General features: G+C 50.4%; 1 protein-coding gene across 1 annotated transcript in view; it reads right to left on the bottom strand.

Moving 5' to 3' along the window:
- The window catches only part of EFNB2 (ephrin B2), a 49,313-nt gene extending 29,490 nt beyond the window's left edge, over window positions 1–19,823 (bottom strand). The window contains exon 1 of the mRNA XM_043477697.1: window positions 19,007–19,823. Within this exon, the coding sequence (XP_043333632.1) occupies window positions 19,007–19,128 (122 nt within the window). The 5' untranslated portion in view covers window positions 19,129–19,823. The remainder of the gene's footprint in view (window positions 1–19,006) is intronic.
- Window positions 19,824–20,229: the final 406 nt, after the last annotated feature.

Below are 20,229 nucleotides of genomic sequence, written 5' to 3'. Positions count from 1 at the left end.
CTGCATTGGTCAGCAGATTTCATTACTACTGAACTGCCAGGGAAGTCTAGTGACCTTGCCTAGTGAATATTAAGTGCAGATTTCCTTCTGTGTGCTGAGATCACATCTATTTCTGTAGCCAAAGCAGCCCAGGGGAAAATCCCCACATTTGTAACCCATATCACAGAGCTGAGGTGGTTGTCGTTCAACCACATCCAAAAAGAAAAAGAAAAAAAAGTGGTTAGAGGTCTTTGTCAATAATATCTGCTGGCTTTTGATCGAAAACAAAGAACAAGACTCACACGGTCTCACGTCCTATATAGCAGAGCAAACACAGTGGGTCAGATCCCCTTCGGGGCCAGGGCTCAAAGTCAGAACGAGTCACCCTGCTGCCCTCCTGGGAGGGGGCAGCCCATCCCCATCAGGGGAGCTCACGGTCGGGACGGCTGCCGGGAGTGTCGGAGCTGTGGCTGTGGGTCTCTCCCTGGAGAGCTTCCGTGGGAAGGCACGGGAGTGGGGTGAGCCGAGCAGAAACAGGGAACTCCTATGGTTTTTCAGTTTTTCCCAATGAATCACTCCCAAGCAAGACAATAAGATACGATGACTCTGAGCCAAACCCAGGGACGCTATAATATGGGACAAAATGGAAACTCTGAGTACGGTTTCTGAAGTTTCCCTGCCTGAAATTTATTATTAGTATGATTATTTTGGTCGCACCACACAACTTGTGGGATCCTAGTTCCCTAACCAGGGATCGAACCTGTCCCCGCTGCTGTGGAAGTGCAGTCTTAACCACTGGACCACCCAGAAAGTCCCTGATATGAAATGCTTTGCTACTAGGATCTGTTTCTATCTTCTGATTACCTATCAACCTGAATCCAAGTTTTCAAAAGTTATTCACCAAACTAGACTCTAACACTTCCACAGGGAATACTCTGAATCAATCTAATAACCTAAATTAGACTTTAATGTTTAATAATCTAAATTAGATCTCTAATAATCTCAATTACATACTCCAACTCCATATTCATCACTGTGGAAACTTTTAAAATAATGCAACCATTATGTGACACAGCATTTTTTAAAAACTTATTTTATGGGAGTAGAGCTGATTAGGTGTGTGGATTTCTGCTGTGCCTTCCTTCCCAGGTGGCTCGGGGGTAAAGAATCCACTTGCAGTGTAGGAAACACAAGTTCGATCCCTGTGTTGGGAAGATTCCCCTGAAGAAGGAAATGGCAACGGACTCCAGTATTCTTGCCTGGGAAATCCCATGACGGGCTACAACCCATGGGGTCGTGAAAGTCAGACAGACATCTAAACAACAACAACAATTCCTGCCATGCAGCATAGGGATTCAGTGATACATACACAACACATTCTTTTTCATATTTTTTCCATGAGGTGTGTCGTAGGATATTGAATATACTTCCCTGGTGACACAAATTTCCTTAATGTTTTAATTCACACTAGGATCCCATGCTTGTTTAAAAACCTAGCATAATGCATTGAAAGCCTAAACCTGCCACTTAGGCGTTTAGGGGTCACGACAGATCAGCGTATCACACGTTACACTCTCCAATCTGGACCCTTCTGTCGACTAGCATCGCATTCCCAGGTTTCACAGGGTACATCAGATGGGGCAATGGTTGCCTGCCTGACTTCCAAACCAGGCCCGAGGGAACAGCGAGGTCCACGGGACCGAGGAGCTGAGATGCTCATGGCTGGCTGGTTATGGGGCCACAGCGATTCTCCCCAGCCCCTCATGGACACTCCGTTTTCCTTGCTTCTCTTTTCTCTCCTTCCCGCTCCTCCATTCATGCCCCCATCATAACATGTGTTCCTCAGGACAAACGTGCAAGGACTTCTCACACTTTTCTTCGAGGTTGCCAAAACTATGTAGGTTGAACTTAGGACAGCCGAGTCACCGTGGCCCCCTTGATGTTCAAAGAGTCTGAGAAGACTTGAAATAAGGAGCCCTTGCTCTCCTGAAGGCAACAGCACGTCAAGGTAGATGACCGGAGAACACATCGAACTACCATAGTAATAAGGGCAAATTGATACGCTGCTGCCAAACGCAAAAACATCCCGCCTACCCAGAGCAGAAGAGATGGGAATGAAAGGATGTAGACAGGAATGACCAGCTCCTGGGTCCAAACGAATAACCGGGTCAGGCAAACGCCCTCCAGACGGGCATGACCACTGAGCTTCTTGCTCTAAAGTGCGTCAGCTCCAACCCAGGGTCCTCTCCGGGTACCATGGTACACATATGATTTCAGCATCTTTCTGAGTATCTAATATTTCCGCCTACTTGTGGCAGGTATCGTCCGACTGAGCCAGGAGCAAGTTACTCATGTATCAGAACCCATGCAAGCCCTGCCAATGGGCAGACTGGGGGGAGGGACCGACAGGTGACACTCTTCTACCTCTGGAACAAAACGCCGAGCAAAAGCAAAAGCTTCAGCGTCTGAGTGAACAGACCTCACTCTGTTCCAACTCTTCACGGCCCCATGGACTGTGGCCCACCAGGCTCCTCTGTCCACGGGATTCTCCAGGCCAAGAATACTGGAGTGGGTTGCCACATCCTCCTCCAGGGGACTTGGCCAGCCCAGGGATCCAACCCAGGTCCCCTGCAGTGCGGGTAGATTCTTTACCGCCTGAGCCACCTGGGAAGCCCGTGTGTATGACTGATTTTATTTTTCCTTTCCTTTCAAAATTACATCATTAGAGGCACATGTGCACACTGCCATATTCAAACTGGACAACCAACAAGGACCTCCTGTAGGGCACAGGGAACTCTGCTCAATGTCATGTGGCGGCCTGGATGGGAGGGGAGTTTGGGGAGAGTGGATACATGTATTTAATGTAGGTATGGCTCAGTCGCTTCACTGTTCCCCTGACGCTATCACAACGGTGTTAATAGTTAATGGGGGTATACCCCAACACAAAATAAAAAGATTTGAAAAACATTACATCATTAGAGTATATGATTATGTAAGTAAATGGCTAAGTTCAGTTGAAAATACACACACACACACACACACACACACAGAGCGTGCTGCTCTGCTCATTCTGCGGACCAGACAGAGAACACAGACACGGACGGTCAGACGCGGGGCCTCTATCTGAGGCTGCTCTGAGCTACTGGATGCTGGACTGGGGGTGACTGTCAGCTTTCGGTGTTTTTTCAGAATTCTCTGCGATAAACATCAAGTGCTTTTGTAATCTGATTAGAACATTATGCATCAAGGTCCAGTTTCAAGAACAAACTACTACATTCTGGAGCAGTCTTTCATGACTCCAGTTTAAAACAAGATTTTCAAGGCCTGTAGACTTTTACACTTTTGGGGGATGCATTTCCTGAGAACGCAACGAAATAAAATTATCGTTCTCCTGAACTGCGGTCTATTTAACGAAGCAGTTCTTGAGTCTACAAAAGCCGTATGTAGTCACATACAAGTAGTTTATTCAAACAGATGAAAACTACGGGATACAGTTTCTGCTTAATCATTCAACTGCACAGATCTGGGAGTTGGCTAACATTTCAGGCGCGCTTGAGTCCCAGCTTTAGGAACAGGTTTTTATTACCCTAGCCGTTGGCACACCCCAAATCATACCACAGAATAGGCTCATTCACAAGCCAGAGTTCTGCATCAAGTACACTCTCAGTTTACCATGTTTTGGAAAACATGCATTTTTCCCAGAAAATGCTTTTATTTTTAATTAAATGTCAGAGGCTGCAGGAAGAAGAGCAGTCGGTGTGTAAATCGCTGTGTCTGAAATTCTGAATGAGGACAAGCCCGCCATTGCTCTGTCCTCCAAGGCACACCTTCCTAGCTCGCTCCTGAAAAAAACATACTCGATACTAGAGATGAGCCCACACCCTTGACCCCGTGACCTCCCCATGCACCTGGGGCTTTCCAGAGGTGGAGCTAAAACAGCATTAACGCAGAACCCCGAGATTCCTTCCAGCAATGCTCAGTGCACTTGGGAACATAAATCCCACCCCCCAAAATGACTTAAACTCACGAGTTTGTGAATTTGATGGCACATTTCATAAACGGGCAGGATTTGGGGGCTTGCCTTACTTCCATTTAATGCTAGATTGCTGCTCTGGCTTAGTTCGATCAACTCCAAACACCCCAAACAGAAGAGTTTGTCATAAATGAATAAAAGCAGGGCCCAAGAAAGACTTAGGCAATATCGACCATAAGAAATACTCAGGGAAACCATTGTGCTGTTTTTGTGGACAGCACTTTACTGCCCCCTTTTGCACTCTAATATCAGAACAAGTGTCTGCAAAGTTACTCTGAAACCAGAGAGATAGTGGGGTGTCGCTATAGGGTGTCAGGCTGATACAGAATTAGGTTACCAGACCCCACCTTGGAGGAACAAGTAATTACCTTAAAACTTCAAGTAAACGCACCATTCACTGTCTTCTCTGTGGCTTTAAAGCTCTAAGAAATAAGGTAGTCACTGGAGGTTTTAATTGGCATTTGCAGCTTTTGATTCCAATATGTGTGAGTGCTGGGACAATTGTCTGTTTTCACAGGTGTCCCTTCTTTCACACTTTTCTAGAAACAAATATCATCTGCAACATGAAACTGATTTATTCAAGGAAAAGAAAAGGTACATAAAAGCTGGCTCTACACTTTGGACCTTTACAGAGGTCTTAATCCAAGAGCTGACGGGGGGTGGGGTGGGGGTGGAGAGTACATCTCAGACTTCACACCGAGGACAGGCAGCATCTTTTCAAGGAAAGGAAAGATGAGAAGCACTGAAATTCACACGGGCGGTGAGCACAGGTGCCCGATCCAGTTCTGCAACTCTCCAAGGGGAGGCGGACTCCTCATCTACGCAGGCACTTGAAAGAACTGTAAACTGCGGTGACTGAAGCAAAGTTTTATTTATAAAATCCTAATCTGCAAGGACACAGCTCCGGGCCCCCATTCTTGGCCCAAAGACCTCAACCCGCATTTGGCAGTATGTGTGTGCACGGCGTGTATCCTTTCATTTCAACTTAATCCATTTCCCTCTGTCATTCTACAATTACCGTACAAGTCAAAATAATATCAAATTTCACAGCCTCCAAGGCTGCACAATGGGACGAAAACTGACTCCCTTTGATGTTAATCTTGTTTGTTATTTGTGATATAACGCTCAAAACACTGGTGGCTAAAAGTGAATTTTAGTCTCCAGTGCTCAAAGAGAAGATGCTCAAGCTTTAAATTTTCTTTCAGGAAAATAACACAAGTAGGTATTTAATTTTTTGATCCATACCATAATTTTCACCGTAACAAAACCCTCCAATTCACAGAAGGCTGGCCTTTAACAAGCCGAGGTTGGACTAGATGTGTCTTTATCAGTTAAGTTAGAATTTAAGAGTGGGAAGGGCAGAGATCATAGTTTCCCTTTCCCAGGTTCACAGAGACTAGTTAATCTCCAGCATGGAATTAAAAACAAAAATCAACCACTGGGCCCAAAACACACTAAAAAAATCAAGGTCTTTATTTATGGAAGTGACCCAAACATCTCCTCCCTCAAAACTTTCCAAAAAAAAAAAAAACATGCCATGAATTTTGTAACTAGCTGGGGCAAAAGGGTTGGGGGTTGGGGGGGTGAGACAGGGAGGGCTGGAAATGCTGGGATGTGCCTGGGAAAGCAGCTGGTGGGGGGGTGAATCACCCAGGCCAACCTCTGTCGGGCTGGCCCGACCACGCGGCCCCATTATCGAAACAGGAATTTCATAACCCTCACAGGCGAGAGCCGGTGCGAGCAAGCTTCTTTCCCAAGTGTAATTTGTTTGCACCTGTACGGTCTTGTTCCAAACTATGCTCTTAGCAAGAGTCTATAAAGGAAGGTGGGACTCGCTATTCACAGCTGAGGGCCCGGAATGAAAACTCAAAAAACCAGCTTTCCTACAGAAAGCCATTCGAAGGGCATTTCCAGCTGGGTCTCTGCTGTTTCAGACTGAAGCTTGGAGCCCCCATGCTCAGCCACCTGAGTGGGAACACCGCCGGGAGGAGGAGCAGGACACGGTCCAGAAACAGGCTGGCATCTTAAGGAGATGGGCCTGAGGTCTCAGCGCAGCACCACCATCGAGGGCCCTTGAGCATCCCTTTCATTTCCAGCAGCACACCTTTTCTTTTAACTTCAAAGAATTGGGCCTACGGAGAGAGACCATCCAGCCACGTCTCATGGGCGAACGAGACCGCTCCCCTTTGGTGGGGAAAACAGCCTTGAAAGCAAGCACACGCCGCGGGGGTGGGACGCCTGCTCTCCAGGCTGGAGTGTGACCCCAGGACGGTTCAGCATTGGACCCTGGGGCCCCCACCCCAGTCTGCCCCGCGTCCAATGAGGGCTCAGTGAGCGTCTGTGTAACTGGAGAAAGAGCATTTTCAGAAGTAAGGTTTAAAAAAGAGGCGAGATTCCAGGTCTCTCCTGCCACGAGCAGAGAAGCCCCTTGCCAGGCAAGCATCACCTACCAACACAATTCAGAAGGCTGCATGCCAGCCCTTCACAGCCACCTACACGGTTGCCTTCTGGACGCTTCCTCCTTCCTCGCTCCAGAGAGGGTCAGGGACGGGTCCGCTGTGGGCGGGAGATCCTCAGAAAGGAGGAATACCAGCCTGGGTGACTAATTCCCTTGCAGATCACCCCCCAGGTGTGTACATTAGGGGAAAAAATGTGGGTGGTGCACCGCCGTAGCTTTGGGGACAATATATTTCCTGCTCAGTCGCCACCAGCAGCCTGGGATGAGCCAGATCATAAAACAAACACAAGGGGAGTCCAGCACCCTGAGTTACCCAGGTTGCTACTGAACCCCAGGAGGGGAACTGGACCATGGTGATAAGAGGAGGCCCTGAACTCCTCTTATCAGGAGTGAGGGCTGGGGGTGTGAGAGCCCCTCACCACCACCCCCCAACCCACACCAGGGTTGCAGGTGAGCAGACCCTGAGCCCTGAGGGGATGCAACGGGGTTGGGGAGGATCTGCTCAGGAGTCAAGAGCACCCCAGGCCCACAGATCCTCCCTGCCTTGCTTCCTGAAACAAACTGCTCCAAACTCGCCGAACATCAAAAGCCAGATGGGCTCCACTGAATGAATCCACAGGCAGGAAGCCAGAAGCCCAGTTTGCAGTAGAAATAGGCCTGGACTTGATTTGAGTCTTCTCAGCTCTGACAAGATGGAAGCTGGCTCAGATCCCAAAATCCAAAATAAAATGGCATTTAATTGTGACTAGACTCTAAAAAAGATGTCATCCTATCTCCTTAGCTTGACACGCGTGCACCATCGAACCCCATGGAACTCTCCGCACAAACCTGACCTTGTCTTCTCCCAGCAAAGAGACAATCAAATGCTCCCATTTTTAAAAGGAAAATGTTAATAGTCAGAGGAGTAATATTCAATAAATGCATTATTAATATGATGGACTTTTGTAACTGTCTAGCTTCCATTGGGTAAAACCTTGTTATCAAAGATTTAAAGGATCCATTTAGAACCGCATGTCCATCCCAGGAAAGTCTATAAATCAAGATGGACAAGCGAAGTGTGATACCCCAACCTTCTTTCAGCCCACCTTGTGGGTATTACTTTGAGCACCCATACGCTTCACTGGGTTATGTGATTTCTAACCACTCCACGAAACAGCCTAAGAAAGAGAGCTGGAGAATTTGGAGGAAGGAGCCTGGAATCAGAACACTCAGGTTCAAATACAGACTGTACCACCTACGAGCTGAATGACTTGAGGCAAGATGATGAGCCAGGCTCTGCCTTGGTTTCCCCATCGCTGTCACGGGGGTCATGAGAGTTCCTTCCTCAAGGGGTCATCATGAAGTCTGAACGAGTCAGTATTTGTGGGGCGGCTGGAACAGCCACTGGCCCCCAGTGTGTGCTGCAGGCAACTGTCGTTCAATGAAACAGACTGTGCCCGCCAGGTGAGGAGCTTGCTAAATAAGCAACCGCATGGCACATTAATGCCAAAAGGCTACTGGGCTGCCTTCGAGGATTCATTCAACAACCCAATGGCTTCCCGTGTCCTCCCATAAAGGGGGTTCGCCCAGGATCCAGCCCTTCCCCAGCCGTGGTGGAGAAGCTGAGTGAATCCAGGGTTATAGATGTTACAACACAGCACCAGGGCAGGAAGCAGAGGAGAGCACGTCTGATTTGGCAGCAGAAGGGAACTAAAAAGGTGCCTCCTGGAGCAGTGAAGTGTGCGAGATGAGTGGGACACAGGCAGCTAAACAGAGACGTTAGAAGGTGCAGGCGCCGTGTCCTAATCCTTACTAACATTTTCTTTTTATTTACTTGGCATCTGTATGTAGAAGGCAAACTGAACCAGACGGCCAGGCATACAGTAGATGCTCAATTCACTTTCAATGGCAGGAGCTGACATGTATCGGTTCGTTGCGCCAAGTCCAGAGCTAGAGTCTTCTCTAAATCCTGACCACAGTTCTAGCACGCTTCTTCTTCAGTCCTGTTAGATTATTGTCCCCCAGTTTAGAAATGGGACAAGTCAGAAACACAGGGGGGTTTTGTTCCCAAAGCTACACAGCAGAAAAATGACTAACCTGGGAGTGGGCGCCTACGGCCAGGTTCCAAGGCCCGTCCTCTTAAGCAAACTGAAATAGCCCTGGCCTGGCTCACTTTGCTAAATTGAATCACCTGACCTTTCCATTATCAGCACAGACCTTTTGAAAACCAACAGGTACTGCTAGTTCTCCTGAGAGTAAGGGGGCTAGAATTGCTGGGTTAGCTGTCCCGCAGGGTCTATTTGTTCACTTGTGGGAATCTGTCTTCAAGCTCCACTGAGACATAGGAAATGAGGCAGATTATTAAAGACATACGGTGTAGACAGTGGCCACCCTTAGCTGAAATGTGTTCCTTTGATTTGCTGTGGTTCTGTTTCGGAGATCTCCCGGGACTTTGCTGAGCAATACTGTTCTCTCTCCTGACTCAGTTTCCCCTCCCATGGGAGGAACTCCAATCCCTTTCTTCCTCCGTGCCCACGGCCACCCCGGCCACGCAGCGCTGCACAGAGCATGTTTGCCTTCCCCGGGGGATACCCTTACCCCCTTAGGGTTTAAGTCTCTTGAGGGTAGAGACTGCTCTTTTCTGTATTCTCAGAGCCCAGCGTTAACAGACCTCACCGTTCACAAATGCTCATCCAACAAATCAATGAATTATCTACCGTTAGTGATCAACCAGGCAAGAAGAGAGGCCAAGAGCTGGGAGACAAGGGCCTCCGATTTCTTCAGCGATCCAGGGCTTTCTTCAGCAATCCAGGGCTTTCTTCAGCGATCCTTATCAGCCTTTCGGAGAATGGTGATCTAATCTTTAGCCGTTTTCCAAAAAAAAAAGTTGGAAAGAGGGCAGCAGTTCTTAAGGTGTGGCATCAGCTGAGAGCTTGTTAGAAATGTGAATTTCAAGTCCCACGCAGACCTCAGGAATCCGGAACTGCGGGGGCGGGCGGCCAGCCTGTTTTAACAAGTCCTCCAGGTGATTCTGATGGTTCTAGAGCCACTGGGCTTGAGGGAGCTCTCCAGGATCAGGTGATTTGTTAACAGGGGCAGCCAGACACAGACCTCTGCGTTGTGAGTGCCCCTTCGACTAATACTTACTGGATGTCAATGCTCACTGGCAGAGATTGATGACAGGAAAGAATTCTGCTCCCTGCCTTTTAGGGACAGGCTGGGTGCTGGGGGATCAAGACTTGCATATGAATCACAACAGTGCTGTGTATCACGTTCTTTCTGTGCCCTGGGTATTTAACTAAAGTGCTGTGGGATTACAGGGGCAAGACTTAAAGGAACTGTGTTTGATCTACGCCATCAAGAGAGGGCAGTCATTTCAGGGGACACGGTGACCTTTAAGGACAGTCCGTTTCTCATGAAGATCCATTTTCCCATAGACAAAGTGGGGTGCAGGGCTTAGGAGAGCCTGTTTTTATCAAAAATGTACCCCCAAGAACCCACTGTACAGCACAGGGAATTCTACTCGATGCTCTGCAGTGACCTAAACGGGAGGGAAATCCAAAAAAGAGGGCTTATAAGTAAACATACTGTTGATTCACTTTGCCGTAGAGCAGAGAGTAACACAACAGTGCAAAGCCAGCTATGAATGTGGCGCAAAAGTGCCAGTCACTAAGTCGTGTCTGACCCTTTGTGACCCCATGGACTGTAGCCCACCAGGCTCCTCTGTCCACGGAATTCTCCAGGCCAGAGTCCTGGAGTACACTGCCATTTCTTTCTCCAGGGGATCTTCCCAACCCAGGGAACAACATTTCAAATAAAAATTAATTAAAAAAAAAAAACCCACAATATGCAATCATAGAGAAGGTCAATCTTATTTTTAATTATTTCCCCCATACAATTAGACATTTATTTTCTGCTGATTGGAGTTTGCAAGATTAAAATACTTATTGTTTAAAGGTCATGTATTTAACATAAGAGAAGGGCATTATACAGTAGATGATACTCCTAACACTGACTATGCATATATTTGTACTGAATATAAAAGAATAGAGATGAAAATACACTATGTTTATTGCAAAAAAAAAAATGTATCCCAAATATAGTTCTGGTAAGCTAATAGTGGCTCATCAGTAAAGAATTCTCCTGCCAATGCAGGAGACACGGGGTTCAACTCCTGGGTGGGGAAGATCCCCTGGAGCAAGATGATGGCAACCCACTCCAGTGTTCTTGCCTGGGAAATCCCATGGACAGAGGAGCCTGGTGGGCTACAGTCCATGGGGTCACAAAGGAGTTGGACACAACTTAGCAGCTAAACAACAGCAACGGAGCTAAGTGAAAACTGACCTCTTCTAACTTCTGCAGGTAGAGGCACTCTGAGCTGGCCTTGAATATAAGCAGCCTGGCCCCACTCACGCGTCAGACAGTTCCCATTCGGGACAAAAGTTTCAGGCCACAGTGAGCCAGTTTAATAGGTGGAGAAAGCAAGGACCGAGATTCAGAAGTGCTTCCTCAGGTGAGAACGCCAGGCCGGCCCTCAGGTTCATCAGCTGGCACAGGAGGCGCCGCAGAGATGCGAGGAGGGCCACTTCAGACATCAGCTCTGCAGCTCAGAGCTGCTGAGGTGAGCACGGTCGGGTGGGGAGCACCCATCACCACTCTGGCGGAATGCGGGAGGACTCAGCAGGTGGAAAGCAGAGAGTTCTGTCTCAGAAGCAAGAGACTCAACTAGCACCTATGAGTACCCGTGGGCTTCCCAGGTGGTGCCAGTGGTAAGGAACCTGCCTGCCAATGCAGGAGACACGGGTTCGATTCCTGGGTCAGGAAGATCCCCCAGAGGAGGCCATGGCAACCCACTCCACGATTGTTGCCTGGAGAATCCCATGGACAGAGGAGCCTGGCGGGCTACAGTCCAGGGGGCCGCAAAGAGTCAGACAGGACTGAAGCAATTTAGCACGCATGCACATTAATACTTGTAGAGGGATCCAAGGACTGTAATTAAAATTGGATGCCACCAAACATAAACTGAGAAGAAAAATCTGGATGGTTTTCGAGTTTCATACAGAAAACACCAAGAAGATGAAGTTTTCAGAGCATGGTTCATTCACGGTCTTCTGAATGCTTGCCCAGTACCAGGCAGTTAGAACATTCACCTACCCGTGCTCTCGAGAATGGAAAGAGCGAACTATTAACACTTCACTACTGCCAATTTTGTCTTCATATTTTGTTGGGGGGAATTACTAAGGGCAGAAACAACCTGTTTGCCTTTCATGGCGCCTTCTCCAATGATGGTGTTTTCTTTGAAACCAGCACGGCTGCACTCACCAGTCACAAAATGCTCTGGACTAGAATTATATATTTGATATTTATACATGAAAAGGGGAATAAAGACCCTCTGCTGCTTCTCTGCGGGAGCCACAGAAATTGGTGCACCTGGCATTCAGCGCGCGTGCAGAACAGTTCATAAGGGATCACCTTCTCTTTCCACGGGGCCACTGGATCCAAACATCCTGATCCCTAACGCTCCTGCGGGGGGTTCTCAAAGGTAGGATGCGAAGCTGTGGGTTGGAGGCTGGTTCGTAAACAAGTGGCAGGACTTGCCTGCATCATTTCTTTAATCACTTTAACCCTGTTCCTCATAGGAAGCTGGAGGCCAGGGCAATTCAGTGGCTCCTTTTGTCACTTGCCTGCCATAAATATGCACCAGCCTGCGTCTGAAAGGCTGAAGGAGGCCGCAAGCTTGCTGGACATTTATCATGCTCTGTTCCCCGCTAACAAGCAAATACTTTCGCTGAATGGACCATTAGCGCTTATTGTCAGATGCAGAATGCAAGGTGCTGGGATGTGACCAGCTTGTAAATGAGGGGGTGCCCCTTCTCTTAGATGAACCTGGGTGAACGCTGGGTCTTTTGATATGGTTTCTGAATTGCACTGGAGAGGAAGGTAGAGTAGCAGGCCCTGCGGAGGGCAGGTCTCTGGGCCCTCTCTTACATGTTTTGAAATGGTGAAAGCTACACCGCAGTGAAGAGAAGCAGGCAACAAGTGTCAGAAAGCCATCGCTCCACACCATTGAGTTGGCTCTCTGAGAATTAGGAACAAAATCCAGGAAATGGGTCTAAAACAGAATAATTTCGACTTAGTGAGGATCTTCAGACACGGGATGCATTCGTCTAGAAAGCTGCCACGCTGTTTTTTAGAGGACGGCCCCCAAATGCCCCCCACCCACTCCAGCAAGTCACCAACCTAGGGTGTTTATAGCTTTCAGTTTTCTCAGCCTCTTAAGAGTTCAGACTTTCCCAAAGAAATGCTGAGACTTTTCTAAGAACCCAAGCAGGAGGCAGAAAAAGCGAAAATCTCCTTTCTGGCCTGACTTAACTTGATGCCACTCTGCCTGGAACCCAACCGTGGCTTCAAAGGCCGATTTTGGTTATGACTAAAATGCAAAGTGTGGACCTCCAAGACAAAAGCCCGGCCCATGGACAGGGCTGTTCAGGGCACAGGAGAGCAAGAGCCTCTTCCGTTTCTAACTTTCAAGCTGGCAGCAATCACACTTTCACAATCCTACCGTTTCCCCAATGGGGGCCTGTCCCTGTCCCATTCAACTCAACTCACGGTTAGGAGTGAAATGTCATCTCCACCGGTAGGGGCATATCCGATTACTGCCTATCCAAGTGAAAACCCAATTCGTCCTGTGATTTTGCTTAATTATACGTTTTTTTCTTTTTTTCCTGGGGGTGGGAAAGACAAAACTCAGAGAGGAGCTCCCTGGCAGAGGCGGGGGGTGGGGGGTGGGATATAAATGTTTAGCTCGGCCTTGCCCGGGCTGGGGCTGAAAGATGGCTGAAATCAAAAGGTCGGTGTTTTCTTTTCAGGTCCCTGCGGCCCTTCCTAGCCCCTCTGGGCTCTGTTCATCCCCAGCAGGTCCCTGCCTGGAGCCCAAAGAGATGAAGGCAGGTACCGCCAAGGGCGGCTAATCCTACATTACGGCAGCCGCTGTTAGGCCAGGAGTTAAAAAGGAAAAGCTTGCGGGCCTGAACTCACTGCAGTGAGCCGAGGTTTTAATCAGCCGCAACCTCAACCTCTGGAAAAGGCGGTCAATGGGAACCTACCTTGGCCATATTATCCGCCACCAATGAGCAAGAACTGAGCCATCTTTTCTTCCCGGCTTCAACCAACCCAGGCCACAAGGGGGGCTTTCATACCTTCTAATCCGAGTTTCCAAGTCTGTATGGCTCCCACATAATAGCCAACAGCCTGAAGCAAGGGCCTTCCTTTCTACCCTCTTTTCAGAGACGTGTCATTCCCCACATCCAGCTAATCTATATGTTGCCATGGCTTCACCCTTTATCTGCCTTTACATCTTATGAACTGCATGGATTTACCACATTATTTTTATCTGAAAGACAGAAAATGGTGGTTTTATTGCCATACAATCAGATTACCGCTGCTACTTTCTCTATGCCTTTTTACCATACTTCAATCAAAAGGGATCCGTGTCTTTTTACTCTGCCCTTGATTTACATTACATCTGTAAAGACCCAGTCTGGGTTGTAATCCCCTTATTAACTATGACCAGGGTTGATTTGCCTAAAAATAAAAGCAAATTGTGTCAGACCCTTTCACTTTGTTTTTGATTCGGAACTACAAAATGGATTACTAAAGAAATCTTCAGAGTTCACACGGCTCGTATAGTACTGAATTTAAAATGAGAATTAAACAAGTCAAACAGGAGAGCCATGTCCACGGTCTACATTTTCCATCATGGGAGAAGGGCTGAATTGCCTATGTCTTTGTGTTCTTTGGCTTTAGAGAGACAATGAAGCCACAGGAGTTTCTCCAAGCTGTTCGAAACTCTGTCCCTTCCCTACCCTACCCTTCCCTCTTGCCTTTTCTTCTCCTCCTCTCTCCCAGCCCCATTCTAATTCCTCCCCTTAAAAAAAAAAAAAAAGATAGAAGTGGGGGGAGCTCTTTCCCAAAAGACCTAATTCCTGACTAGCAGCTTCTAGTCTGCATATGTTAATGAAAATATTTTAAGCAGCTGAACACTCCCCATTTAAGGCTCTACTTTACTGCACCAACAGCAAGCTCCTAAGTAAATCTATGTAGATATATGAAAAGTGACCTGAAAAACAGGTTTTTATGGCAGCAGCCAGAGACTAGGCGGGCCCCTAGGACCGTCTCGATGATTATTTTCCTTAGAAAAGCCCTCCTTCTCATCTCATTTGCAGTGGGAGAGTTCAAAAATAAAGTTTTCATGGAATGCTCAAGAAATAGCCTGCTTGTTTTTTTTCTTTCTTTTCTGATGAGGGTCTCAGTCTGTATATCCTTGCCCCTGCCACTCCCATCCCTGTGACGCGTCACTGCAGTCACGCTGGGATCTCGAATCGCTTCCCATTAGGTGCTGGCGCTGGGAGAAGTAGCCGGCTGGGGGGGTCACTCTCAGCCACCCCCAGATACTACCTGAATTATTTCGGGGCGGGGCCAGGTAGCAAAGTCCCTCTGCAGGTAATCATGCTGACCCACCAACCAGAGGATTCCTCTCCGTGTATTTCCAGATAAGAGGTTTTACGATAATGATTCTAAATATACCGCTGACTCTTCAGCTGACTCCGTATGGAGCAACCAAGCCCATCAGCAGTTCTCAGCTGGTCCGGGGCTTGATGGCTCATTTACCTGTCCCCCGGCTTCAGCCCGGCACATTTCAGGATGCGGGAGTCATTTGCATGCCTTTGCCTCCTAGGACAAGTGTCAAGAGCTACCCTTTGTGAAAGATTTTGAACCAAGTGCTTAAGGAATCATCTTAACCTCCAGCTCCCGTTTCTGAAGCTTGAGGCTGTAATTGCTGAGGTTAAAAAGTGCAGTCCCTGGACACACGATTCCCAAATCAATTCTCTCCTGGTCTGAAAAGAAGGCTCCCAAGCCTGCGGTGAGATCTCGAGGCCGCCCCGGCTTTGTGCTCGCCCTGGCTCGGTCGTCCTGTGCAACCGCGACAGTCCATTACCTACAGTTTATCATCCTGACAAAATGTGAGGGCTGTGGATGTGAAGGCACTAACAATTCCACCCCTGCTGCTTTGTGCTTCCCCCCCCCCCATATTAAAACCGACAAGATTAACCCAAACGCAAACTGGGGAGCATAGTTCAAGGGGCTATTGAATCCTTGCTGAATGTGCATTTGTTTACCTACAAAAATAAGAATTTCAGACACAATGGAAGGCCGGCCGGCTTATATATGGTATTGAATGGACTGTTTAAACAGCACTATCCATTGTAGTTTATTTTATCAATCTCTGACAGGTCTGTATTTATTCAGAGCCTGACTGTGGCGGAGCCTAAGTATTATAGGTTATCTGGACATTATCCAGCCATTCTTTTGTATCAAGTCAATCAATATCAGGAATTCACCATTATGTAGGGAAAAAATGACCCGAGAAAAGCAAAACGCTTGGTTAACTAGTATATGGCGCATATACTAGGGAACAAATAGAAGAAATGAATGCTCCAAATTCAACAAAGCTAGTGTAATTCACTCCAGAATTCCATACCAATACGGACTTGCTCACTCTAAAGTGAAGTTAATAATAAATAAATAAATATATTTTAAAGAGTAAACCTTTTTTTTTTTTGGCAAAAACATCATGCTTGGAAAAAATTATTCTACTGAAACGTTAATTAGCAATGAAAGCCAGGCTCTGCTTTTCTCTCCAGAGTTAAAAAAAAAAAAGCTACACAACGAAATGGCCACAGTTGACACAACTCTTCTTTGAACCTGTGGATGCAGTGGCTAACTTTTCAGCAGTAAAACTTATTCAAGACTCTCCGGGGGTGGGAGAAGCAGACAGTGTGATTGAAGTAGTTATGGAGACGGTGAATTTACAAAGGCTTTTCTGGACTGTGTCTCCAAACAGCTGCTGTGTGCCCCCTCTGTCCACCACCTGCTAAAAAAGCTGACCTCCGAGCGAAACAAACCTAATTACTGATGGCCGCTTCATTACAAGTGAATTGTTCTACACTTGGACAAACTGATGGGCAACTTCAATGCAGTTGATTACTCTCTGCCACGTCACATTTACTGACCGAAAACTCTCCCCCTGGAAATAAATATGCAACCGCCCCCAACAAACAGAGCAACTCCTTGGCACCCTTAAAAAAAAAAAAAATTCATTCTCAAACTTAGAAAAGGCTCTTTCATAGCATTCCTCCAGGAAGAAATCTTTCTGATCTCTCAAGCTAGCATTCAGCTGCATAACTTAGTTAAGTAGACTTTTGCCAGGGGACAAACGATCCCGTCCTCCAGGCCAGCCATTATCATGAGGATTGTCAAAGAAATTCTCCTCTTGGGGGCCGGAGCCATCGCACCAACAGCAACAGGGTCAGTGCAGGGAGGCAGGCTTCTCCACAACCAGGCCTCCGGGAGGGCTCTAAACCCGAGCCCAGCTCAGAAGAGCAGCCTGATTCTCCTATCAGGCCAGTGAGTATCAGTCACCCCTTCCCCCAGCATCCTGGAGGAAGAAGATACTCACAGGGAAACCGTAGGCTGAAATAATTACTGCGCTAGCTTTATTGTTTCCAAGTAGCTATTTGCAAAGCCTACAAACCAGTAGTTAATAATACAAAAAGGTGACTTTTACTGAGCTGAAACCTGAAGGGGTTAATGGGAATTTCTTTAAAGACAGGAATGTAAAAATTAAATCTTACTGGGAGGAGGAGGGGAGTGCAAACTCAAACCCCAAAACCAGCCCCCCAAAGCCAGTCGGTGAGTGAAAGTGCAAGGCAGCCCCGGGGAGGAGGCGAGGGCCAGCTCGGCGACAGCGCAGGGAAGAGTGACCCCTGTAGGCAGGAAGCGAGCGCCGGCCGCCCTGGGCCGGCTCCACGGGGCCCGCTGCCCTGGCCTGGCTCCCCGGTCCCCGGTGCCCGGTGCCCGGGCCGAGGCTCCCAGCCCCGCGTTCTCCCGCACCGCCCGGCGCCTCACGCTGCCGGAGCGGAGACCAGCTCTCACTGCCAGCGTTTTCTCAGCAAATCCAGTATCTTACACCGAGGCGGGGAAAGGGAAACAGAAGTCCATAAAGATCAGGCTACAGGGAAAGGGAGTGCACAGAGTAACTTTTATTATACACGGGAGCAGTGTTGGGAAAAAGCCATCCAGCCTCGTGCAAGAATCTCGGTTTCATCCGCTTTATAGCCGTGACGTTTTTCGCTCTTTACCAGGGAATTCTTGGTTAGCATGTCGGTGAATCTGAAATTCACCACTTTTAAAAGCGTGGATTAATAATTCTCTGATTGAGATGTGATCTTCAAATCAACCCCACCCCCACCCCCACCCCTTTATTCCTAAATCCACGGGCCGACTCAGCTCAACTTCGTGTTAGGTCATTAATTTTTGCTTCTGATCTCAAATGCTGACTCCGGGAACAACCAATGTCTTCAGACTTACCCCCCAAGTTTCCCAAGGTTAAAAAATCCCATGGTTCTGTAAAATAATTCTGGCTAGGATTCGAAACGTCTCCCGAGAGTGAAGTTATAACGCAATACTGAGTACACAGCTGACTAATTACCAGTCACAGCCATATATGTGTGTGTGTATATATATATATATATATCATATATGTATATTTCGAGATGGATAGCCTTTTCTAAATGCTAAACGTACTCGGGCTGCTCACAGTGAAACTTAATCTCCGCCAGGCCTGGCTTCTCCCGGCTGCACCTTTCGATAAAGCAAATCGGACCCAAGGCTCCCATTCCCGCCCAGGCTCCCCAAGCGCGAAGGCTTCAGGAGCTGTGTGGCTACTGGGCAGGGCCTTAATGAAGCTTTTGCGCAAAGCATCTTTAAAATCAAGTTAGCCTTCGGGACCACAGAGTCCGGGCCATCGGTTTAGAAACGAAGGGAGAGGCCGACCTGCAGACGGTTCCCTGGGAGCAGCCGAAGGCCAGTCTCCCGGGTGGGGAGGGAAGGGCTCGCCGCCCGACTTCTCCCAGGCGGGCGAGCTCCCCGTGCACGCTCGGGCAGGCGGCGCGGCGCCCAGACGCGTGAGCTCTGGGCGGCCCAGGGACCCCCGACTCCCTTCTCCGGGGAGCGCTCCGCTGCCCCCCCGGCCTGCCTGCCCCGCCCGCCCAGCCGGCCCGGCCCGCGCCCGGCCGCTCCTCGGGAGCGCGGCATCCTAGCGTCTCCGGAGCCCGCCAGCCTCAGCGCGCCAGCCGGCCCTGTTTGTAGCCCCGTTCTCCGCCCTGGAGAAGAAGTCAGGGTCAGGGATCGCCATCGGACACCTCTCCGGACGTGACACCCAAGTCAACAGGGGCTTTTTTTTTAGCGCCCGGGGGCCTATTCACGGGGCGAAGAGGACGAGGAGGGCGCCCCTCGGGGCCGGCACTCTGGCTGCAAGGCCCAGCGGAGTCACCACAAAGCGAAAGGCGGCGGGGGTGGGGGGCGAGGGGGCTCGAGAGATCGAGGATCCAGAAACACGCTCCGAGGCTCGGCGGCCCGACCCATCCTCCCTTCGGGGCTGCGCGGAGCGGCGGACCCCGGGGCGGCGAACGAGGGGCATCGTGGACGCTACTTACTTGGAGTTCGAGGAATTCCAATAGATGGGTTCTAAAACTATCGATCTGGAAATCGCAGTTCTGCATAAAACCATCAAAACTCCCCAGCAGTACTTCCACAAGGAGTCCCTCCTCGCGGCCATGGCCAAGCCGCTCCCAGCTCCGCGCGCTCCTGACGCCGGAGGAACGAAGTGCGGGCCGGGAACCCCAATCCTCCAGGCAGACACAGGGGAGACCGCAGGCAGCTCCGGGGCGCGCCGATCAGCAGCTCCAGCGGTCGCCAAGGCCCGGGGGCGCTCTCCGCGGGGGCCCTTCAGAGCGCGGGGCGGGAGCGCACGCGCGGGGCGCGGCGGCGCGGCGGGCTCGGGGCTCCGGGGCGCCGCGCCGGACGCAGCTCGGACAGCCGGCTCCCGTGCGGCTCCAGGGTGCCGGGCGCCGGGAAGCGGGGAGGGCGCGCGGCCGGGACACAAAGGCGGAGAGACGACGCAGCGGCGGGCGCGGCGCCCCGAGAGGGACCGCCTCGCACTATAGATCCAGGGGGCCCGGCAGCGGCCCGAGCGCGCGGGCGCCGCTTCGGCGCCGTTCCATGTCCCGGAGCGCGCGCGGGGCGCGAGCGGCGAGGGGCGCCTCCGGGCGCACGGGGAGCCTCCACAGTCCTCGCGGATCCCAGCCCGCGGGGCAGGCAGGAGAGGGTGGCTCGGTCCTCGCCGCGGGCGCCAAGGCGCGCGCGCGGGGCTGGGGGCTGGGGGGGGCCCTTTGTGCGCGGGGAAGGCACCGGGAGCAGCTCCGCGCGCAGCTCCTCGCTCCGGCCGGCGCCGCCGTCCCCGCCGAGCAGAGTCCGCTCGGCCGGCGCGCTGTCAGAGCGCTATAAACGCGGAGCCCCGCCCCGCGCCGCGCCACCCATTGGCCCGCCGCGGGGCCCTCGCCACCTGGTTGGACGGCCGGTCTGTCCGTCATCCGCCGTCCCGCCCCCACCCGACAGTGGGCGGTGCCAGCTGACAGGTGAGCCCCGCCCCCGGCCCCGGGCGGGCGGCGCGAGCACAGCAGCGCGGAGGAGCCGGGGCCAAGGGGGACCCGCCCGCGCGAGCCCCCGGCGCCCCCGGAGCGGCGGCCTGGAGACGCTCGGCCCGGCGGGCGAGCGGGAGCGGGGACAGAGCGGGCCACCTGTCCCCGTGCCCAGCAGCGCCCGGCAGCGCCCGGCAGCGCCCAGAAGCCGCGATCGCAGGGCCCCGCAAGCGCCCTAA

Source organism: Cervus canadensis, chromosome 9 (assembly GCF_019320065.1).
Source record: "Cervus canadensis isolate Bull #8, Minnesota chromosome 9, ASM1932006v1, whole genome shotgun sequence".
In the NCBI taxonomy this organism is placed as follows: Eukaryota; Metazoa; Chordata; class Mammalia; order Artiodactyla; family Cervidae; genus Cervus; species Cervus canadensis.
Note: the sequence above shows the minus strand (reverse complement) of the source record. Positions and strands in the feature narration are given on the sequence as shown.